Genomic DNA, 24,133 nt, shown 5'->3' with positions numbered 1-24,133 from the left:
CAGATCTGCTGAAGGAAAGGGTCGCTTGGTTTGCCTGTCCCGGAAAATTGGTTAGCAGGGGCACAGGTGACAAAGTGTGAGAGCAGTGCAGGAAAAAACTCAGGAAATCACTTTGAGTCAGTATTTTCCTTTAGGAAGGACTGTATCAGAATGTGACTATACAATCAAGTAGGGAAAAGAAGGATAAAAGCCAAGTCCTTAAACAATGGAGTCAGTTTTGGCTGTTAGGCAAACTGGAAAATGCTCCAAATTATATCTTAAAACACAAGAGAGAATTATGACAGTTTTATACCTTGAGAATTAGGGGAGGAATTGGGGTAGATTTTACTTACATATAAGCAACTTGTGAAGCAACTTGCAAAGCAACTCGCTGAGATGAAAAGAGCTAGATTAAGATGGCTTCAGATTCTTCTGCTTAGAACTTTCTCCTCTAACATACAAAGATACATTTCCAGCTCAATTTTCAGAACTCAGAGTAATTCTATCACAACTTTTTTGTATTTATACATTCATTCAGACTTACAAGATTTGTGAGAAATCTAGTTAGGGAATCATCTATGAATGTTGAGAAGGAAGGTTTATTGAAATAATATCTACAACAATATATGAGAAGGTATTTTTTTAGCAGGCTTATCCTTTCCTGTGTTAAACTTCTGGAGTCCATTGGATTGAATGGTTGTTAAACTGCCTATTAGATCATTTTAGATCATACATAGAACACAATAGGAGGCTTTGGTCTTTAGACCTTCTAGTGACATAAGTATCCCCTTGAAATCGGTCAGTATTTGAGCAAGAATCTGCATTATCACCCTTCTAAGTGTTACTGGATTCAGAATCATCTGCTTCGTTGTGTTGCCTGACTCATTTCATATCCTTGAAGGTACAAGGTCATATAAAAAGCCTAATCAAAGAGAATTTCAGAGATGACTTGGAGCAGGCCATGAGGGATCCTATTCTTTTTGGAGATTTCAGAGTGGCACTGAGTGAAGGAGAACCTCGTATTTATGAAGATATCCAAGACTATGATGCAGCAAAAGCTCTCTTTCAGGTAGTGTGCACCAGCTTGGAGCTGTGCCTGATGCTGTTTCTGTGCCTGAGGAATGGGCGGGAGCCTGCCTCAGACTGTAGGAAATCTGTTCTCTTTCTGTGTGCACATAGAATTTATGTGCACTGTTATCCATTTGGGGTCTGCAGTAATAAATGTTGAGGATCAACTACAGAGTCAGCAGTGTTTTCCAACAGTTTATTTTCCCTGAGGAAGGGGAAAGGAATAATGCTGCTAAATGGGTTGTTATTTTATTAATGTTATTAATTGTTTCACTGGTCTCCCAGTAACATTCTGTCCACCTTTCTCTGCAGGGGATTTTGGAGGAATATAATGAAGTTAATATTAAAATGAACCTAGTTCTTTTTGATGATGCTTTGGAGCACTTAATCCATGTACATCGCATCATACGGATGGATCATGGGCATGCCTTGCTGATAGGAGTGGGAGGCTCAGGAAAGCAGTCTCTAACGAGACTGGCTGCCTATACAGCTGGATATGAGGTAAGTGACCCTGCATCTTTGCAGTGAAAGAAGACAAGGAAAGCAATACTGTGATCAGGATTAAATTGGCAGGGGGCTGGGGGAGGGAAGTCAGTCAGCAAGATAAGATCAGGCTGGTATCTCTTCCCTGTGGAGAGAAGAACAGGCAGAGGTGATTGCCAGGAGGTATAGAATAATGACTGTGGGTGATCTGGGCAAGAAGCTGTCAGTGCCTGAATCTGGGTTTTGGCACTGGGGACTGAAAACAAGGATGGGTCTGGCAGTGAGCAACTAATAATCTCTAACTACTGCTTTTGTTACTTATCTGTCTTAGAGCAGCACCGGTGTGCTTTTGTGGAGGAACTTTGTTGTGATTGATACTGTAATATTTCAGATAGGAAAGATGTATTTTCAGTCTCTGGCAGAGGATGAACACAAAGCAATTTTGAAAATGCAATCCTTCAGGGTTGGACAAATGTAATTTTTAAAAATAATGTAGTGTATAATTTATTTGATTCTTAACATTTACTGATGTTAGGGGCCAAACAAAAACCCTTGATCCAGTCCAATTGAAATTTAGAGTTACCATCATGTCTTGGGTCCATCTGTGTCTTCTCAGTATATGTTTGTATCTTTAGGTATTTGAGATCATCTTGAGTCGAGGATATGGAGAAAATAATTTCCGAGAAGATTTGAAGAATTTGTACCAGAAGCTGGGTATTGAGAACAAGTCAATGGTCTTCTTGTTTACAGATACCCAGGTAGCAGAAGAGAGTTTCCTGGAACTCATCAACAACATTTTAACTTCAGGTAGCATAGGCAGCCTCAATTGCTCCTGATCAGTATCTACTTGTGATTTATAATCTCAAACGTACCCTTGATGCAGCTATTACTGTTTCACCCTGCGTCCTCTGCTGCTTTAGTTAGTTACACTTTTCTGTACTACCTGAAATGATCTTGGCCTTAGTAATGGCTTGTCATCTTCTTACAGTCATTTATATGTATCAGGGAAGGCTATAGGGTTAATTCATGCTGTTGCTGCTGTTGCAGGAGTTTCAGATTTCTTCCAAGACTGAGGTATAACTTCAGCTGCATTTGGACACAAACCCACCGTCTGTCCCATTGGCTTTTGGATAGCATTCACCTGAACTGAAGCAACTGCTTATATATATATGTCCTGAAATCTAGTTTAGTATCTTTTACTGTATGCAGCAGCTGAAAATGAGCAGCAGCTGGCACTGTGTGACCACCCTCTCTACAGAAGTTCCTATGTCTGATTTGAAAACAGATGTGTTAAATCTTATCCCTTTTCCTTGGTCTGCTTATGCCTATCATTAGGTAACAAGCAATATTTGCCACGTGATTGAGAGAATGAAAATGTGAACTGATAGTTCACCAATGAATATTTTCTTTGCAAAGTTAGAAGCACTTTATGTTCTTGTGACATGTTCTATGTTTTGTGTATGTTGCTGAAGCCCAAACAAAAATTAATTAATTATCCCTCTAAATCCCTTTGCATCATCCGAAGTACTGCCCCTCTATTTTCCATGGGGGCTGAGGGGAGGAGGAGAAGCATAGGTTAATAGGTTCATTCAAAACCACCCAGAATAATTTTTGCAGAACTAGGTTTCTCATCTACCCTGTTCCCAGCCACACTGTTTTCTCTTTCTGGTTGTTCTCACTAGCATTCCTCTGCCCTTATGTTACAGGAATGGTGCCAGCCCTTTTTCCAGATGATGAAAAAGACACCATACTAAGTCAGATTGGAGATGAAGCTACTAAAGCTGGCATGAACCCAGCTAAAGAGAGTCTCTGGCAATATTTTGTAAAAAAATGTGCAAGCAACCTTCACATTGTCCTGGGAATGTCCCCAGTTGGGGCTAATCTGAGAACATGGTGCAGAAATTTCCCAGGTATCAGTTGTACACACTGCTTAGTCCCTTTCCTGCAGAATACAGGTTTGCAGGCAAGAGAAAAATCTCTGGTGGACACTCAGGGATGTCTGACAGCTAAAGTTAGGCAAAGCAGGTTTCATGATCAAGGATTTACAATGCATGATTTTTTTCCCCCTAGTTAATTACCACATATCAGTGAGTATTATTGATTAGCATTTACCAGATCAGTTCATTTTCCAGCTGAATAGCTGGAAATCAATTGGTCATCGTCATTGAAGCAGAAATATACAGCCTGTGTCTGCAGCCTCTCTTCTGTAGTTTACAGAAGAATGTGTGGTATTAAATCATTATGAAACTAGGATGGTGGTAAGAGAAACAGTTTTGTATCCAAAGCCAAAAAAAGGGGCATGGTTGGAAGGACACCCACTGGAGAAAAAACACCTGAGCCTGGTGGATGTTACGCTTCAGCAAGTGGCTGAAAGGAGTCCTGGGAACTGAAGTGACGTGAAAGATGGGTACGGGTGAGAATCCTAACCCAAGCATTAAAATACCTTGTTGCAGCTCTTGCCTGCATCCTGTAGAATGGTACAGCCTAAAGAATAGTACAATGGGGTTAGCACGGCACGAGTGCAAAGTTGATTGTATACTATCAAAATGGAAGTATTGACTTTGTGATAAATTTTATTGCTAAGCAGGAGTCAAATAAGACAGATCCTACAGATTCTTGATGCAAATAAGGTTGTTGCCTGGCAGATTAGGGTCTAGTTTTGCAAAGGAATTTTTCCGATAACACTATCCTTTTATTTTAAGGTCTTGTCAACAACACTGGTATTGACTGGTTCTTGCCATGGCCCCCCCAGGCCTTGTATGCAGTTGCACAATCCTTTGTTGGTATGTAAAATGTCAGTATTTTAATGCATTGACCCTTGGGATATCCTAAGAGATAAATATTTTACTTTGCAGTTATTGTAGATAATTTGATTTCCCATTGTCCTTGTTACTTTAAGTCTAAATGGGTGATGCAAAATTCCAGTCAAAAAATGGTTTTGGATGGAAGTTTCTTACTCACATAGATCTGAAAAATTGCTAAAACTCAACTTCCTGACTCTGCAGACAATGTGGCCTGCCTGCCAGGAGGCCCAGGTTCTCTTTTGACTGTGCCTTGGTCTTGCTCTTTACCCAAGAAGGCAGACTTTTTTTGCCTGGCTTAGATATGCATAAGGAAGATGGTAATCGGCTTGCTCTTAAAAAAAACCCAAACCTTTGACATTTTTCATTTCTTCTGCCCGATTTTAGGAAATAGCACACGCATCCCATCGGAGATCTCCAAGTCAGTGATTGAGCACATGGTTGTGGTGCATGAATCTGTAGGGGATTTCAGCAAGAGGTTTCTGCAGAAACTGAGACGTAGAAACCATGTCACACCAAAGAATTACCTTGATTTTATCCATACTTACTCAAAATTGCTGGAGGAGAAAAATGAGTTCGTTTTAGGTGAGGCTATGTAGATGTTTTCTACTTTTGATAAGTGATTTAAATGTTTCTAAAAGAAAAAAAATTGTGGTGAGAATCCTGCATATTACCCGCATTATGCAAAAATGATGTTATCAGTACTGTCTCAAATGCTATGCTGGCATTGAGTTTTGACATTGGAGCAACACCCTGGCCACAGGTGAATGTTCAGGCTCTGTGTGTCAAACAGTGCGCTCTCCTCAAATTCTTTTGTGCATGAACCCGAGCCTGAATCTCCAAACCAAATGCTCCTTTGCCTGGGGAAGAGTTTGATTAAATCTAATACCAGCTCAGCTTAGCTCAGGGTTTGACATTCTTCCTCAAGCAGCAATTCTTACTCATACTTCAGTGGGCACTGAAATATGTGAGAAGGATAAAACATAAACAGTGTATGGAAAGCAAGTCGTGGCACAGGGCCAGTCCGTGGCAGCTCAGCTCAGGCAACATTAACACTGTCTTGGGTGGGAGGCTTAGGAAAGGAAAAATCTCTGAGTCATTTTCCTTTCATAACCAAGGTTGCCTTGCTGCCATGTGCACCTATAAGCATATTTACCTTCTGTGAGATTGTCTGTTGCTGTGTGGTAGTACACAATCAATGCATCACTAACATTTCTCCTTTCTGTCTAGCACAATGTAAACGTCTGGATGGGGGCTTAGTTAAGCTGAAGGAAGCTAGTGTACAACTGGCTGAGCTGAACAAGAAACTTGCTGAGCAAAAGATTGTGCTAGCAGAAAAATCAGCTGCTTGCGAGGCTTTGTTACAAGAGATTTCAGCAAACACAGAAGTAGGTAGGTAGTTTACAACTACCCAAGTGTCCCACAGGCTATGCAAGGCTCACATAGTCTGTGTTGTGTTGTGTTGTGTTGTGTTGTGTTGTGTTGTGTTGTGTTGTGTTGTGTTGTGTTGTGTTGTGTTGTGTTGTGTTGTGTTGTGTTGTGTTGTGTTGTGTTGTGTTGTGTTGTGTTGTGTTGTGTTGTGTTGTGTTGTGTTGTGTTGTGTTGTGTTGTGTTGTGTTGTGTTGGAAGACCCTCTAAGAGCTCCAGCTGCTTCTAGAGGTAACCCCCTTGTTCCATTTGTGCTGACCTAATGTCATGCTAGCAGAGCAGCTCTTCTGTCTTGCACAGATTACTATGTCTTTGGCGTACAGTACTTTACACAACTCATAACTATGTTTGCCTGCCCTTGTCTTCCCTTTCCAAGGTGTAGGGCGTAACATGGGAAAGAGGCATTAGCAAGAAAGGGACCTTCTGATTCAGAAAATTACTATTAGAGAAAAACCAGAGGGAAGCATAGGAGGAAAAATTATGTATGCTGTTGTGTGGAACACTAACAGTGTTCCTAACCTGGTGATAGAACTGTTAACATTGGCAAGCTAGCAAGAAAAAGGTACTGAGTTGATGGTAATTTCTGATTTGCAGCCAAGAACATATCTATATTAGCATATTAGTATATGTTCTGCTTACAAAAATCCATATATGGCCCTGCTTTTACAATTCCTAGCTGAGGAGAAGAAAAAACTGGCTGAAGAAAAAGCTGTGGAGATCCAGGAACAGAATAAGATTATTGCTATGGAGAAGGCGGCAGCTGAGAGAGCTTTGGCTGAAGTCATGCCTATATTGGAAGCTGCCAAACTGGAGCTTCAGAAGCTTGACAAGTCTGATGTTACTGAGATCAGGTGACTCATTTGGATGTACAGTAGCATAAACTCTTGGAAATTCATGGGGAGACCCTGGTTTGCAGGGTCTGAGCCTTTCTCAACTGCATGTGAAGATAAGGACCTCAGTTGTCTGAGTGCAGAGGCCACAACAGAATCCCCTGATTCCTTGCCCAGGACTTCCCCTCAAGCCCGTTTTTCCAGTCTTTTGTTTGATGTCTTCCCCATATTTATCTACGGTGTGCATTTCTCTGATGCAATAGAAACTGCTGTGGTTTTTGCCTGAGCAGTGGGTGTCTAAACTCCTTTATGCCTCGTGTTTTTATTCTGTGTGAATAGGAACACATACCAGTTATTTTTCAGGGATGCTTTGATAGCATGAAAATGTATTTTTCTGCTGAATTAACTTCCCTCTATGGTTTTTATAATACATCTTGTATTTGGGGATAGATATAAAAGCACATCCCGTCCCTGACCTGCATCTCCCTGAAATAGCAATGGCTCTCCCTTCCCTGCCACACTTGTTTAGTTTCCTTTCTGTTGTAGATCTCTGGATTCTTCCTGTACTGCATATCGTGATGGACAGCTGCTTCACTGCCCTAGGGAAGAATATCATGGCTCAGGATTTTAGGCCTTCCACTGTTGAAGTCCTTAATATTTCATTGATCAAATTGTCTGAATACAAGAATTAGTTTTGAGCTTTTGACTAGTTAATAATTTCTCATCTGGCCTGGGTGATCTTTTTCACTTTATGTAGGATGACTTACGTACTAGCTCTTGTTCTATTGCAATGACCCTCTTAACAGGAACGTTAAGAGGGTCATTGCAATATGTCTGGCATCATGTGCTTTGTCTCCTCCTTTTTTTCCTCCATTGTGTCCTTAATCTCTTTTCTAGATCCTTTGCAAAACCCCCTAAGCAGGTGCAGGCTGTTTTGGAATGTGTTCTTATAATAAGAGGTTACAAAGAATTAAACTGGAAGACAGCCAAAGGGATGATGTCTGAGGCAAATTTCCTGCGATCCATGATGGAAATAGATTTTGATGGAATTACTCAGAGCCAAGTGAAATCTGTCCGAGGTAAATTACTGATCTGTATACTTGGAATGAATGTAGGATCTTGCTAATGTGATTAGCCATGTCAGCAGCAATCCTTCCAGTGTTGTTTGGGAGGGTGGGATTCACTTTGTGCAAGTGGACAGCACTGTCCGCAATGCTGCAGATGTTGCACTGTTGGGATGGCTGGATTTTTCAGGGTGCAAAAACCTTCTGCTATGTGTTATATCCAGTTTATACCTTAGCTAGGGTCTTATGCACTCTGGTTTAGAGCAGGCAAGAAACAAACAGGATAGGTGAGCAGGCCTGCTGTTTGTTTTTAGCCACTTAGTAGAATTATGACCTCATCCATGTGGTGGCAATTAAAATGTGATATATACAGGGTGGAAAGAAGATGAGCTATATCTAAAGCTTATGGGCCAAACTTTACACGTGTTCACAAGGGTGTAATCCAGAGTAGTTCCATTAAGAGAGGAATTTGGCTCTTTGAACAAAATTGCATCTGATTGCTGCACAGAAGACAACCCATGGTCCTGAATGCACTCCCTTCATGGAGAAGGAACTTGAGAAATCACTTGCAATATTGTGCTTGTATTGTTACAGCCCAGTAGCTTCATCTCAAGGTCAGAGTCTCTTTAATATTCTGACAAATGTTTCATATTGTCTGTCACAGCATTGCTTGATATTGCTGCTAGGGGAAGCTATTTCTCTGAGGATTTCTGCACTGTAATTCAAGTCACTTGCAATATTTTTGTGTTTGCCCATTTAGCTCTGTTAAAGAATCTTAACACTACCTTCAGTGAGATGGAACTTGTGAGCAGAGCAGGACTTGGAATGTTAAAGTTTGTTGAAGCAGTGATGAGCTACTGTGATGTACTTAAAGAAGCCAAGCCAAAGAGAGAAAAGGTAAAGTGTGTAGATTCAAACTCAGAGGAGGATGAAGCATGATCCTGATGAGAAAAATAATACTTGACAAATTCGTAGACTGCCCACTTCTCTTTGAAGTGCTTAAAAAGAGATGTTTAGGAGAGCTATTGCAGTAGGAATGAGGCAGGTACTCAGTTATAAATTGCTATGTTTGTTGTGTCATAATGCTGGGATATGGGTTCCCATCCATGCCAGTGCTTGAAGGAGGAGGGAGGATCATGTTCAGCTGGAATTTTGTAATCTAACATGCTTAGAAAAACAGTTTCTAGCTGTCTGCTGAAAACAGACTTCAAAACACATGGCATCTGGACAGAGCAGTACACAACATCCGTGTCCCCTAAGCACAGACCGTTTGATTAGCTGTTTGTTTCGAATGGCTGGGAAGTTAGCCGTCTTACCAAAGGAAGTCTAATGTCCAACCAATGATGCTGGGAAACTTTCTTCAAGAAAAGGTTATTATATACAGCTGACTACTGAGAAAGTATGTTTACTAGATGATGAGTCTGACTGTTTTTGAGGCCTTCAGTATTGTTGTTGTTAAGCAGACAGACGTCCTCTTTTGTCATGGGATGACAGTCCTGCTGACCCCCAATGCCAGCAGGACTGCTCACATGCTTTAATGTACCTTGTGGGTACAAAACTCTAGGATATCTATCTGCTTTGGAACTGCAGTATCAGACCATGATGTGTATGTTTGGAACAGGGAGAGGTGGGTGAGAAACAGTGCCAGTTATTTTGGCTTAAAATGTTTATTACCAGGACATTTTGAAATATCTGAAATAGCCAAAAGAAATCTGAGAACTTGAGACTTCTCTCCAAAGCCCCCCTTTCCTCTGATATTCTTGTGTTTCCTTCATAATGTAATGTAGGTGGCTAGGCTAGAACGGAACTATTACTTAAGTAAGCAGGAACTGGAAAAGATAAAGGCAGAGTTGGCTACCATTCAGAATGAGCTTAAAGCTTTGGGGAGCAAATATCAAGAGGCAATAAAAGAAAAGCAACACTTGCAAGAAGAAGCGGAGATTATGCAGAGAAGATTAGATGCTGCTGACAAGCTCATCTATGGCTTGAGATCTGAAAACAAGAGGTAAGTCTAGATTTGAAGAGGAACATTTTTGACATCGGAGGGTCATGTGCCAGGGATAATACCTATCAGACTTAAACTTTTTGGAAACATCACTTCCTGTGATATCTGTTTCTGAGAAGAGCTAATATCCATTCTAAGATAATATCCATTAGCTCTTGAAAAATAACAATTTTTAGTGCAGAAGAACAAGGTGAACTCAGATTAAAAGGAAGAAGGTTCAGATTAGCTCAGTGTCTATGGCCATCATAATAGTGAGAGCGCAACTGATGGTAAATTTGGGGGTCTGTCTCAGCCTTCATCTAAAGTAGCAGCACCTGGAAATTCTGCACATAAACCCCATCTCCCTGGTACAGACTGACCCAGTATTTCCTTATTATTCTATCAGGTGGACAAAGGAATTAGAAGACTATGAAATACGAAAGGTGAAGTTGCTTGGAGACTGTCTACTCTGTGCTGCCTTTCTGAGCTATGAAGGAGCATTCAACTGGGAGTTTCGTAATGAAATGATCTATCAAGTGTGGCAACAAGATATCCTCTCACGAGAGATTCCTCTCAGTCAACCATTTAGGTTAGAAGGCCTTCTGACAAATGACGTGGAGGTTAGCAGGTACGTCCGGTCAAGAAACCCAGTGATTAATTAATGTGAAATTGTGAAGTGGGAGTCTGGATGTGAATCTGTAGGGTAGAATTGGCATTGTGGGTGGAGGTGCACAGCCATACCAGGGAGAGCCCGTTTTACTTTCATGTTGCAAAGATGAAAAGGAGACAAATAATTTTTCTTCTGGTTAAGGGAAACTATTTGTTATAACAAACCATTGTACTTTACACTCCAGGGACATTCACTGAACTTAGACACATACAATACCATTTTGGGAAATTTATTAAGGAGTTATCTATAATATGTGTTCCCATAGCCCAAGAGGAGTCTTTTCATTGACTTCAATGAACCTGGTATTAAACCCATGCCCAGATAGCATATTTCAACTACTGCAGGATTACCTACCAAATGAAAGTCAGTGTTTTGAGTAGCGTAGTTGCAAATGGCTCAGACAATGAATCAGTCTGAGTTTTGACAGTCTTCTCACAATCACGTCCACTGTGTGTTTCCTTGTGTGTCTAATAGTGTGCTCAGTGAACTGCGTAATTTTACTCACAAATGAAACGTGCTGCTCTCCCATCAAGTTTCCTTTCTAGACTGCTCTTTGATCCATTCCGTTCTCAGATGGGTTTCCCAAGGATTGCCTCCAGATGAGCTCTCTATCCAGAATGGCATCCTGACAACATATGCAAGCCGCTTCCCGCTCTGTATTGACCCACAACAACAGGCATTTCATTGGATTAAGAAGAAAGAAGAAAAGAATAACCTGAGAGTAAAGATAAATTATCATTTTACCTCTTTACTGGTTGTTTTAAAATCTGCATAAATATCTGTCACCTTGAGTGGGGAACCGATTATGTACTGATAAACGTGTTGACTGTTGTGTCTCTAAAATAGGTAATGAATATCAGTGTTCACATGACCTTCAGTTCTTTGGGATGGATGTTTTGTTTGGGATCTTGGCTAGCCTTAATACATGCAGAAATAATATACCCAGAAGACTGGTGTAGACTATGTTTTGTCTCAGCTCCAGGGTGGAGTTTTCATGTAGGACAATTAACACAGTCAGAGGCACAGCGGAACTTTGAAGAATAGTTATCCAAATGGAAATTATTCTCAGTTAATCAGAATTAAAAAAAAAGAAAAAGCATATCTCCTGTTTTGTACCAGTGCAGTTTATATCATCTGTAAGAGGAAAGACAAAAAACAACAAAGAGCAAACTTCGTTAGTGCTGGCAACTACTGTAAAAAAATGATCTTCAGCAAACTGAATATAAGTTCTCTTTTCATATCTTCCCATTATTCTTTTGCAGATGGCTTCCTTTAATGACCCAGATTTCCTTAAACAACTAGAACTGGCCATAAAGTATGGAAGCCCTTTCTTGCTGCATGGTGTTGATGAATACATTGATCCGGTGATAGATAATGTCTTAGAGAAGAATATCAAAGTTGCACAGGGGCGAACATTTGTTGTTCTGGGTGACAAGGAGGTTGACTACGACAGTAATTTCAGATTGTACCTGAACACCAAGTTATCAAACCCAAAGTATTCTCCATCTGTGTTTGGCAAAGCTATGGTTATCAATTATACAGGTAAGCAGAAGTGTATACTTAGTAAAAAAGTAATGATTATACTGTAGTGCAAATTTAGGGTCTGGGTAGTTGTTTGAAACAGCAATGAAATTTAAAACAAATCTTAGTCTCCCTTATACTTCGCATCTGATTTAATAGGAAATCCTTCTCACTTCTCTCTTCTAATCTGAAACTGAGCTAAATATCTCTTCTTGCACCTGTTGGGATGCTTTGGTAGAAATGAGATGCAAAGTTACTAACGAAGTCACTTTGTTGCATCACTGTAGTTTTACAGGATGATGAAGATGAAATAAGTTGTGTAAAAGCTCTCGTGTTTAAAAAACGACTGTGCTGTGTACATGTGTTGTATCTGTAGTTACACTAAAGGGCCTAGAGGATCAGTTGCTCAGCGTCATTACGGGCTTTGAAAGAAGAGAACTGGAGGAACAGAGAGAACATCTCATTCAGGAGACAAGTGACAACAAAAACTTGCTGAAAGATCTAGAAGATTCTCTCCTTCGGGAACTGACATCTTCCACAGGAAACATGTTGGACAACTTGGACTTGGTGCAAACACTAGAAGAGACAAAATCCAAAGCTACTGAGGTACCGGCTCTGGGCTTTTTGGAAGGTTATCTATCTACTAATAAAACATCATCTTTCCTTTTTCGTGGTGCTTCATCTTTCACCCTTGAAGCTAGGAATTGGTTTGAAAGGAAATGGAGAGTTTTCTCCTATGTTGCATCTTTCGGTATTGTATCAGATCTGAAATGAAAAATTAATGTATTTGTTACTCAGAGAGGATGTAGAATCTCTGTCCTTGGAGGTTTTCAGGCTGTAGTTGGGCAACGCCACAGCTGACCTGATCTAGTGGTGGTCATTGTCTTGCTTTGGGCAGAAAGTTGAACTAAAGATCCTTGGAGGGCCTTCCCAGACTACTTCCATGATTCTGTGTAAATCTTTGCCTTCACTTTTCATAAAGGTGGGATTCATTTTATTTAACTTTTGTTTTTTACAATTCGTACTACTTCTTTAGGGTTACCTACCCAGATTCCCTATACAGTCAACATATAGATGCAGGCACTGAATAGTTTATTGTGATATAACATACGTACTATGGATCAGTAATTACACGTGTATAAAATCATTGTATGGCTAGGTGACTGAAAAACTGAATCTGGCTGAGACAACAGCGGTGGATATTGATCGTCTTCGAGATGGCTACAGACCAGCCGCCAGGAGAGGGGCCATTTTATTCTCCGTCTTGTCTGAAATGGCACTTGTCAACATCATGTATCAGTACTCACTGGTCTCCTTCTTAGAAGTTTTTGGACTCTCTCTTCGGAAATCCATGCCCAGTCCTGTTCTTGTGAAGAGGTTAAAAAACATCATGGATACTCTGACTTACAACACCTATAACTATGGCTGCACAGGTCAGTGCAATTTAGTGATGGGCTGATAGTGTGTTGTGCAAATGCTTGTTAAAAGCCATGCCTTTGGTTGGTTTATTTTAAAGAGGCAAGTTACCAAGCGGTGAATTCACTAAGGTTCAGTTCTCAGCGTTGGTCCTGGTTTACACTTCACTCCCTGCTGTTTCTGTTTGAAGAAACTATGTGTGTTACCTTTTAAAGAAATGGTTTTCTTAATACAGTTATGGATAGTAAATTTCAGCTGTGGATCTCACATCCCTGGATGTAGCTCAGAGATGCTGTTTTGATTCTGTAAGCCTGATCTAGAGCCCCATCTTTGATCACCCTGGTCTTTGTGAGGTGACCAGATGCGGGATATGGATTAACAGATTGCTTCGGTTCCACAAGTTTTAGCAGCTGATTTTTGAAAATATTGTCCTTTTGATGTAGGCTTGTTTGAGAAGCACAAATTACTGTTCTCCTTTAATGTGACTGTCAGGATAGAACAAGCTGATGGCAGAGTTCCACAAGAAGAATTTGAATTCTTTTTGAAAGGTAAAGTGAATGTTTATATATAAATATATAGCTGTATGTAGCAATAGCTAAAAGATCTTTTGAAGATAAGATTTTTGTCTGGATATGGTTTGTTGTAAGAGCTAGCACGTAGAGAAACCACTGAAGATAGCTGAACTATGTTGATTTACACAGATTGTGGATTCTGCTATTTCTATTTTTTTCACTTTTTTAAACAGCGAAGAGGCTAATCTTTCTCTGCAGATGTTGGCAAATCTCACTTAAGCTAATTGATAGGATGTTACCTGAGAAAATAATCTTAAGTTGTTTTCTGACTATGTATAAATAATTTTAAAAATTTTTGCAAAGAGAAAGCTCTGGCTTTTGCAAGGACTTGTAAAATGCCATCTTTTCTTCAGCAGACCAATTTAATCTTACAGTGCTTCCAGAAACAAATTTCCAGTTGGTTCCTCTGTGCAGTGGGACTGTATGTGTGGTCATGTATTGAAGAATTTATGACATGGACATTCACTTTGGTTTCTGAATGTGACTAGGCAATATTTCCCTGGAGAAGAGTGCACAAAAGAAACCGTATGCTTGGCTTCCAGATCAAGGCTGGGAAGACCTAATTCGCTTGTCTGAATTATTTCCTGAGAAATTTGAATCTCTTCCAGATGATGTGGAAAAAAATCCAGATGTATGGAAAAATGTACGTGCTTTTCTGCAATCCTGTTTTCTCTCCTTGTTTTTCTTCTGGTATTAAATGTTCAAGTATGATGCAATGTGCCATAGCACTCGGCAGGAGGCATGTCACCACTGGCTTTTTCTGTCAAGGCCTTGCTTTTCTTCCTGACCTCAGTTAGTGATTGGCTTATTTCCAGAAGAGTTAAGGCTCTTATTTTTTAAAAAACAAACAACAAAAAATCTTCCCTGGTATACTGTAGATTTTTTATTTTTCCAGTCAGATGCCTTAGATGAGTTATTTACCCTGTTGAAGCCAGTGGAATTTTTGCTGTTGATTTGAACAGTCACCATTTCACTGTTATTTTTGTACTGCTAAATTGTACTTTGATCTTCTTATGGCAGTGAGTTCTATAGGCTAGTTACAAAAACAGACTTCCCTTTGTTCTACCTTTAGTTTCATTCCATATCTTGTTGCTTTATAAGAAGTCTTTCCATAAGCAATCTGTTAATACTTTTTGCTTGAGATGCTATTTTCTGTATCCTAAGAGAATTACTTGACATGAAGTACAAATGTGTTTCTGGACTTGAATACCTTATAGTGAAAATGTTGAATTTTTTACATTCACTTCTTCTTTTAATATTTCTTTGCAGCTGATTGACTTTCTTCTTGTTCTTGTGTCTCTCGGCCCCTTGTTAATGAAATTGGTTTTGTCTGCTTTCCTAGTAGTTTTGTTGACGGAATCATGAAATTCCTTTGCATTGTCTCCCATCTTTTCTTGCCAGTGGTATGATACAGATGCTCTGGAGCAGATGCCGTTCCCCATGCAGTACCAGAACAGTCTCACGAACTTTCAGAAGCTCCTACTTTTACGGTGTTTCCGGGTGGATCGGCTGTATCGGGCAGTTACCGACTACATTACTCTGACAATGAGTGAGAAGTAAGCTACTTTCTTCTTTCAAATCCAAATCACACCATTCAGGTATTTCACACAGAACTGGAGTTGTAATCAATTATGTAAATGCTTTTGTAATTTGCCTGAACAGCAGAGCATGAGTTGACTCTGTATCATTTCCACATGCAGTCTGCGGTGAGCTTTGATGTTTTTGTAAAAATCATCTCCTACACAAGATGGCTTCTCTTGTGCAAATGAGCAGTTTATTGTGCTTCTTCTCCTAACAGGTACGTGCAGCCCCCTGTGATCAGCTTTGAAGCTATCTTTGAGCAGAGCAGCCCTTACTCGCCAGTTGTTTTCATCTTAAGTCCTGGCTCTGATCCTGTCAGTGACCTCATGAAACTGGCTGAGAGGACCGGCTTTGGAGGGGATAGGCTCAAATTCCTAGCCATGGGACAAGGCCAAGAAAAGGTAACTTCAGTGGGAGAATAGGGATGTGCTGTGTGCAGCAGGTTAGTCTGCGAATTGCAAATTGTGCTCCCACTATTGTGGACCTGTTCAAATTTCCTTGCCAAAGGTCTGTTCCACTTTAAAGGGAGCCACTTTGTCATTCAGACATAGCACGCAATTTACCAGGCTGGAAATAACGCTTTCCTGTAATGTGAGAGGGGGCATTTGCCTGACTGGCTGATTTTAGGTTTTGGGTAAGGGTAGATTCAGAATGATACTGTCATCTGTTAAAAGCCAGTTGAGCTGAAAACATGTTACTCTGCAGCCCTTCGAAGGTTAATCAGTGACCCTGTATATCTGTGTATTGACATGAGTTGATTGGAAGTCACACTGTTTGTTACCGAAAAGATTTACCTTTACCTGCTGCTTTTGCTGTCCTTCCTGTCGCTCTCTTTTCGTTATGGACACTAAGGCAGGGCTGTCCAAAGCTTAGCAGGTGACTGAATTTGCTGTGATTTGTCAGTGTGAGAGCTCCTATTAGATTCATTTAGACTACTGCTTCCTAGACTCTGATCTTCACCCTCTTCTGGGCCATGCACACTGCTGTATTCTTTCGAAATACTTAAATGCTCTACATGACTTTTAATTTCAAAAGGAATTAATGAAATTAGAAAAACCATCTCAGACCAAGTTCTTGTGGTATAGGAAAAGGTCTGTTCTCGGCAAGGAGCACTCTGGTAAGTCTACAAAAACTAACTAAAAGGCTGAGTGTGCTTGCTAGCAGAAAGAAATTCACTGCACTAACCCATCAGAGTCAGTTTGCTTACAGCATAGAGTTACTCACAGACAGTTCTCTCTCTCTCTTAAGATTGCGTTGCAGATGTTGGAGAATGTAGCAGTCCGTGGAGAGTGGCTAATGTTGCAGAACTGTCACCTTTTGGTGAAGTGGCTTATCAATCTGGAAAAGGCCCTGGAGAAAATTACAAAGCCTCACCCAGACTTTCGCCTCTGGCTGACTACTGACCCGACCGAGGGCTTCCCAATTGGAATACTGCAGAAGGCGCTGAAGGTAGCGTGCAGTGGGGAAACCCTGGTCGGGAGGCCATGGCCTGCCACTCTTATTGAGCAAAACAGACTGGCTTTGGGAGGAGCATGACCTGAATGCAGCATGTTGACTTGGGCTCTATGTACTAGTTTTTTGTCTTTATAAGCCAAATCCTTTTTTCATCATCCCGTTTATCTCCTTTGGGTGAAAGCTGTTCAGTAGTTTCTTCTCAAAGCAGTTACTTCAGAGTAGAGGTTTGTAAGTGAACCTGGAAATGTGACAAATGGTCTTTAGACTCAAATGCTGCCACAAGTGAGGAACAGCCAGAGAGACAGGAATAGCCCTGTCAGCCCTGATGCTGAAGTGCAGAGCTGAGGTCTGTCTCTAGCCTGGCAACAGTGCCAGTGGAGCAGACGCTGTAATAGGATAATGGTTTCCAGCTGCTACTTCAGGCTGCAGCATTTATCACAAGCAAGCTGAGCTGATTACTTTGAAGGCCCAAGCCATGATGCTGTCCTAATGTTCTTTCCTATGGCTGTTTTACTTCTGTTGTGGTGAACCAGTCCTGTAAACATAATTATTTTATTTCACAGATTTGAAAGCAGTGTCGTGACAGATCTTCCCATTGTGTGCTGTAGCGTACCAATGACAGCTCTGGAGTATTCATTTCCAGCAGTGCTCAGTACTGCAGTGGGGAGAAGTGAGCGTGAACGTATCTTTAAGACTGCAAATACACACTTTGTAGGTCTAGTCATGAGCAGTGAGAATGAAGGTTTTAGAGCACTTTGAAAAAGCTGCCAGGAAGCCAGGAAGCTGGCTGTGCCTCAGTTTGATCATCAGTAAAGCCATATTAAAGACTGTTAAGCCGTCTTACTGTGGTGATATGTAGGACACACCAAAATGTGTACAGTACTGATATTTCAGTAAATTAGATCTTCGAGTATGATAAAGATTAACATCTTTCCAATACCATGACTATTTCTAAAATGATAGCAGATTTCTCTTTACATACATGTGTTTACTTTGATAAACTTAAAGATTTGTGTCATGTGTTTACTTAAGAAGAAATTCCGTATTGATATCAGTTTGGAAAGCTGCTCAAAAATGTCAAGATTACATCATATAGCTAACTTGGAGAACATGATATATTTATAGATTATTTTCCTGAGGCTACCCAGTAGTTGATGGCTTCCCTAATTATTTTGATAGGTTGTGACAGAACCACCTAATGGTCTGAAACTGAACATGAGAGCCACCTACCTCAAAATTCCCCAAGAAGCCTTAGAGCAGTGCCCACATCCTGCCTTTAAATCCTTAGTCTACGTCTTGGCATTTTTCCATGCTGTGGTTCAGGAGAGAAGGAAGTTTGGGAAGGTTGGCTGGAATGTGCCGTACGATTTTAATGAATCTGATTTCCAGGTAAGAAAATAATGACAACGGCTCTTATATTCTTGAGTTGCTCAGGTTACTTTTGAAAACGTATCATCTATCCAGCTTTAATCCTTCTTGCAATAAGATTTTGCTTCATTTTTTTTTCTGCTGCTGTGAAGTCATGCAGACTCCTGATCTTCTATAATAACAATTTTGGCCACTAGAAATTAATCAGGTTCCCAATCCTTCATGTGTTTATTGCCTCTCTCATGGGTTTCTTTTCTTAGGAGGATTTATAATTTTTAATTATTTGAGGAAGAAATAATTGTTAGTTTTCAAACAAAAAACTGCATTAAATAAAGTCTATGTTTATATATAGCTGATTTATGAATCTTATCTCACATGTTCCAACAACTTTATTAGGTCTGCACAGAAATTCTTAACACATACTTGACAAAAGCTTTCCAACAAAATGATGGCGAAATCCCCTGGAACAGTCTCAAATATCTTATTGGTGAGGTGAGTGCCTACAATGTCACTGAGGAACATTTGATGGTAGAAGAATCCAGGTAAATGAAGCTTCCTTTCTGCATGAGCTGTATCAAGGAAAGCTGGCTGAGAATCTCTCCTGGGAAGTCTTGGAACTCTGGTGTAGCCTTGAGCAACTCACTTAATCTCATTGTCTCAGGGAAATAGGGCCATTGAGCGTAACTGCGCAACAGGGGAGTTATGGTGCTTAATTAATTTTGAGTGAGAGAGCCCTTGGGATCCTCTGATGAAAGGTACTGAATAGCACAACTTTTATTAGTACAGGGAGTATAACTGATGTGCGAGCTGTACAAACAGGTGTTGCTAAAGCTCTTGCAGTGCTGTAACTGGTATGTGCTGTGTCATAGCCGGCCAGTTCAGCATAGCTGCTGTGACATGAAATTCTGCAGAAAGCTGTTGTTTTGCAGCACTTAATCACAGCTGAGCATGAGCTGGTACCTAGGGAAGGGAACCATTGCACACAAATCACCAGCACTGGTTATGAGGGGTGCCCAGAGCAGCTATCTATCTCCAGACTAAGTTCAAATACTTCCTGCCTGTTTGCCCTTGTGAGGGGGCTAGAAAAGATGTGCTTGGTGTCCCTTAAGGGAGACACTGTTAGACCATGCAGTCACTGCAAAATCAAAGAGTAGTTTGGATCTTTCAGCAATTTTAGACTGTATTTGCTGCTCCAAAGCCAATGCTATAATGTTGATGTAACTAATTTCTAGGTCATGTATGGTGGGCGAGCAATTGATAGCTTTGATCGTCGCATTCTGACCGTCTATATGGATGAGTACCTTGGTGATTTCCTATTTGACACATTCCAAGTGTTTCATTTTTATAAAAACGACAAAGTCGATTATAAAATTCCACAAGGGACTGTGAAAGATGACTTTGTTGGTAAGAAATGCTTTTCCTGCCACCTATGTTAGCATTAAAAAAAAAGTCTACTTACAGTATACATTCTCCCCATACATCTGTTGCTGGATATGAGAAGCTGAAAGGAACTTCAGGGGTTGCATGTGCACCTATTGCAATGTTACAATCCACTGATGCTACTGGTCTTGCTTTGTGTGAGCAGCCCTTTGTAATGTGAGCTTACCAGCCAGATCCTCATTTCTTTAAAAAAACCCAAGAAAATTCCCACATAAACAGCATGTTAATTATGTTATTATTAATTGATGCATTTCCATGAGGGGTGTAGGGGGGGTGTATTTCATGCTTAATAATGTTTATTCGTTCCTTGCAGTGTTTCAACACCCGCTATAGCATTTGATTATATTTTTTTTTCTAGCAAAGCAGTAAAAATCACTGCAGTATTCTTTTTTTGCCTGGTACCTGTGGTTTAATATATCACATCTTTAAGAAGTGTGTTTTTTACTGCAGAGGCAATAGAATCTCTGCCACTTTATAATACTCCAGAGGTATATGGTCTTCATGCAAATGCTGAGATTGGCTATTATACACAAGCAGTTCGCAATATATGGTCTCATCTTCTTGAGCTGCAGCCTCAAACAGGTATGTTCTCTATTACTTTGAACTGTTTTTGTAAATAATGAGGTGGTGAGCTGCTTGCCATGGGGATTGTGATACCAGCCATGCTGTGCAGCCTGCCTCAGGGTGCCTGGGTCCTGGCACGGGCACTGCAGCCCGTCACACTGCCCGCACCCCATGGGAGGTGTGTGGCCCCGGGGGGCACGGCGGGATTGCGTCATGGCCTTGGGGAGCAGCAGCAGCAGAACCGCAGGGACTGGGAGGTGAGCAGAGCAGCTGAAGTGCTTGGCCCTGCCAGCGTGGAAGTAGTTCAACATGTGCCTGGAGGCAGTTTGAGACGCGCAGGGAGGCTTCTGCTGCAAGCATCAGCGCTGCAGAGGGTGGGAGACTTTGATGCCAAAAGGTGAGTCAGCTTTCCGAGTTCTCGTAGAGAATTAATCGAAGGGTTAGTAGCCTATGCAGATTTAGTCTCATTAAACCATTTTGTTTTCAGGTGAAACTGGAACGGGAATTACTCGAGACAAATACATTGCAAATGTTGCTAAGGATATAGAAAACAAAATACCGCAAGTATTTGATCTTGACCAGATAAGGAAACGTTTTGGAACAGACATATCCCCTACAACTGTAGTGCTGTTGCAGGAACTGAAACGTTTTAATAAGCTGATCACTTGGATGGCAAAGTCACTGGCTGAACTGCAACATGTAAGTAAGAACACAGCCGCTGCTCACAGCAACTAGATGAAACCAGTCAGGCTTCCCCTACCCCAGGCTGGCACTCAGACTCTCACACCTTTACAGGCCTTGGCTGGGGAAGTCGGAATGAGCAGTGAACTGGACGATGTGGCTCGGGCTCTCTTTAATGGGCAGATTCCTGCGATCTGGCGGCAGCTAGCCCCCGACACACTCAAAACACTTGGAAACTGGATTGTTTTCTTTAGAGCTCGGTATAACCAGTACACCAGCTGGGTAAGCGAGTGCCTCCAGAAAGCTTTTTGTTTTGTTAAACTGCATGGTAGGCTGTTCAAATTGGTGCAGAAGTCAGTGAACTCACACTGCTTTAGATAAGTTACTTAACTAATGCCAGTCGTCCCCTAGAATGATAACGGATTGTTGCATGACCATGGCTACAGGGCACACTAGCCACTGGCTTGTCTTTAAGAGCATTGGCCTCTGCGCTGAGCACCTGGTGTGCTGGGAGAACCAGGTGCTACAGATTGTCTTCTGTTATTGCAGGTTGAGGAGGGTGAGCCAAAGGTGATGTGGCTTTCGGGCCTGCACGTCCCAGAATCTTACCTGATGGCTCTTGTTCAAGCCACCTGCAGGAAAAACAAGTGGCCCCTGGAGCACTCCACCTTCTACACAGAGGTAACGAAGTACAGGACTGCAGAAGAGATCACTGAAGAGTCTGCTCAAGGTAGGCGTTTTTATGATTATTTGGCAAAAAGAATGAAGTCTTTAATTGGTGTATGAGAGAGAAATTGCTTGGCATACTGAGGGAGATTACTTAGCTTATACCTCCACTGAGAATACTCTTGGTTTTGCATTTCACGGTCCATGTGATTGCAAGCTGGGAAGTAGCTGGGTTCTGGCTCCTGCTTCCGGGCTGAGCCCCTGCCCGTGCAAGGGATGATCTTCCTCCTTCAGCTCGTGTCACCTACATGGATATATTTGAACTTCCACCTCTCCCTTGTTCACTCACTCTCTGCCCTTTCTCCTTAATGGCTAGAAATTATCACTCCTGGCAGGTTTATAAAGATCTATTTACACCACAAATAATAGATGGAAATATATTTGAACAAAAAGTAACTACAACTATGTATGATTTATTGTGTAAATAACTATGAAATCTCTGTGACTAGCAATGCTCTAATTACTGAATACAACAAACTCTGGGTAAAGGGGACAGCTGAGCAAGGCTTTGGAGTACTACACGTGACTGGGAACAGAGGAAGCAAAAGAATCTGATTGTTTTTTGCTAAATCTAACTTTCAGTTAAAAATAAAAATCACCTATTCTTTATTTACTAACATTTCATCAAAACGCTAGAGCATGTGGCACCCAAGAAAACTGCAAGCAAATCAGTATTTATTCCCAATAATGCTTCTCATATGTAGTGCACCCAAGAGCATTTTAATTTGAAAAAAAATTTTGTAGCTCACAGTTGTGTTACAAAAACGACAAATAAAGATACCTCTGTGTAGCTGCAGTTTGAAATGTCGCGAGTTTTTTTATGACCATATGTGCCAAGCACAGCTACTGCAGGAACAGTTGTCTTAAACTGATTGTTTTGGTAGCTCAGTTTACACAAGATGTGGTGTTTTCTGCCTTCACAGGCTGCTTTGTTTCTGGTCTGTTTCTGGAAGGAGCAGACTGGGACATGGAGCACGGCTGCCTCGCCAAAAGCAAGCCCAGAGTACCAGTGGTGGAGTTACCTATTCTGAAGATAATCCCCACGGAAGCGCGCAGGCTCAGGCTCCAGGTACTGCTCCTCCGGGCACAGAGGGGCCAATTAGCTTATTAACTTCCCCTGTTTTCCCATCTCAACAGCCAGCAGCTCCTCCCCTCTTAGCACAAGCAGCAGTATTTTATCATGACCACTCGTGTATGAAGAGTGCAGTGTAATGCCTCTCCTTACATCAGCCATCATTACAGTTCTCCTTTCCTAAGGGTTACACTCAAGGGGGTGACTACATTTGTTACCTCTTTTCCTTTGAGGCACTGTGGGACAGGCATCCCGGCACACTCTCCCAGTCCCACTCCTCTTTTAGTTATTTCCCATTTCCAGTTAATGACATAAAGCATGTTTACATTTTCTGGGTATCAGATATTCAAGACTTAAACCAAAAAAAGTGAGTTTCTGAAGACAGCCATCTCTGCTGAGGGCCCCTCTTGTCTCCAGTTCCAGGTAGTACTCCAGGCACTACTCAGTGTTCTTTCCTCCGTGCTCTTTCAGAACACCCTCCGGACCCCTGTGTACACAACCTCCCAGAGAAGGGACGCGATGGGTGCTGGCCTTGTGTTTGAAGCTGATCTTCACACTAAAAAGCACATTTCTCACTGGGTCCTTCCAGGCGTTTGTCTCACCTTGAACGCAGACTAACGGTTTGAAGCTGGAGCTAGATTTTTTCCCACAGAATCCAACCCTTTAGGGGAGTGGGGGGAAAACAAATAAATGAAGCAGAGATTCAGCACCACGGGTTGGGGCAGTGCTTGCACAGGCACACCTGCTTTTAGTATGTTACAACCAAGTTAGTCTTATCAATAAACACATGTGAAGAGGAAAGTGGTTTTCATAACTTGTATTTCCTTTTCAAAAGCTCCAAGCTGGTCTATGTATACAAGAGAGGTAATAAGTTAGTCTCACACACACAAAGACCAAGGTTTGCCTGTATGGTTGTAAGAAATATTTTTAATTGCCCAAAGCATCACTTCTGCTGTGCTTAGAAGCAGTGCCTTCCATCATCCTTGAGCAAGCGGCAGGGTAGATCAGTCATACAACAGATGGCCATAAAAATATGGCAGCAACCACCAAAAAACCAAACCCACTGCTGGTTAATGCAATACACTTAAAAATAGTAAACCACAGAATAACAAACTTTCTTTAACCAACCCTTTCGCAGGACCACAGCTTTTCCTGAGCCCTCCCCACCGCTCGCGAACCAAAGCCTACTACCCAGCAAGGCAGCGCACAGAGTAGTGTTCCTTGGGCTTCAGAACAGCAGGTGACTGAGGCGTGAGGGTGTGCAGGGGTAGGGCGCAGGCGGCCTTGGGGCTAAGTGGGTGTTCAAACCCTCTCTGACCGGGAACAACCCTGCGGGAAGCTGTCATGCTGCACAGGGAATGGAGCAGTACCACGGTTAGGAAGAACAGCTTTTGTCACCTGCCAGTGCCTCTGGGGCAGCTGCCAGTGAC

General features: G+C 41.5%; 1 protein-coding gene across 1 annotated transcript in view; it reads left to right on the top strand.

Moving 5' to 3' along the window:
- DNAH10 (dynein axonemal heavy chain 10) overlaps positions 1–23,689 on the top strand; it is a 57,054-nt gene extending 33,365 nt beyond the window's left edge. The window contains exons 49-78 of the mRNA XM_056357882.1: positions 881–1,048; positions 1,360–1,548; positions 2,166–2,337; positions 3,237–3,440; positions 4,233–4,313; positions 4,719–4,916; positions 5,562–5,723; positions 6,436–6,610; positions 7,487–7,668; positions 8,414–8,550; positions 9,441–9,658; positions 10,044–10,265; positions 10,881–11,028; positions 11,570–11,849; positions 12,205–12,434; positions 12,988–13,261; positions 13,688–13,792; positions 14,305–14,459; positions 15,218–15,372; positions 15,615–15,798; positions 16,646–16,846; positions 18,032–18,241; positions 18,617–18,712; positions 19,453–19,624; positions 20,111–20,242; positions 20,712–20,923; positions 21,020–21,187; positions 21,455–21,635; positions 22,555–22,700; positions 23,175–23,689. Of these exons, the coding sequence (XP_056213857.1) occupies positions 881–1,048; positions 1,360–1,548; positions 2,166–2,337; positions 3,237–3,440; positions 4,233–4,313; positions 4,719–4,916; positions 5,562–5,723; positions 6,436–6,610; positions 7,487–7,668; positions 8,414–8,550; positions 9,441–9,658; positions 10,044–10,265; positions 10,881–11,028; positions 11,570–11,849; positions 12,205–12,434; positions 12,988–13,261; positions 13,688–13,792; positions 14,305–14,459; positions 15,218–15,372; positions 15,615–15,798; positions 16,646–16,846; positions 18,032–18,241; positions 18,617–18,712; positions 19,453–19,624; positions 20,111–20,242; positions 20,712–20,923; positions 21,020–21,187; positions 21,455–21,635; positions 22,555–22,700; positions 23,175–23,321 (5,304 nt within the window). The 3' untranslated portion in view covers positions 23,322–23,689. The remainder of the gene's footprint in view (positions 1–880; positions 1,049–1,359; positions 1,549–2,165; positions 2,338–3,236; positions 3,441–4,232; positions 4,314–4,718; positions 4,917–5,561; positions 5,724–6,435; positions 6,611–7,486; positions 7,669–8,413; positions 8,551–9,440; positions 9,659–10,043; positions 10,266–10,880; positions 11,029–11,569; positions 11,850–12,204; positions 12,435–12,987; positions 13,262–13,687; positions 13,793–14,304; positions 14,460–15,217; positions 15,373–15,614; positions 15,799–16,645; positions 16,847–18,031; positions 18,242–18,616; positions 18,713–19,452; positions 19,625–20,110; positions 20,243–20,711; positions 20,924–21,019; positions 21,188–21,454; positions 21,636–22,554; positions 22,701–23,174) is intronic.
- The last annotated feature ends 444 nt before the right edge of the window (positions 23,690–24,133 follow it).

Source organism: Falco biarmicus, chromosome 1, assembly GCF_023638135.1.
Source record: "Falco biarmicus isolate bFalBia1 chromosome 1, bFalBia1.pri, whole genome shotgun sequence".
NCBI classification, from domain to species: domain Eukaryota; kingdom Metazoa; phylum Chordata; class Aves; order Falconiformes; family Falconidae; genus Falco; species Falco biarmicus.
The sequence above is the reverse complement of the archived record's forward strand: the minus strand, read 5'-3'. Positions and strand labels throughout refer to the sequence as shown.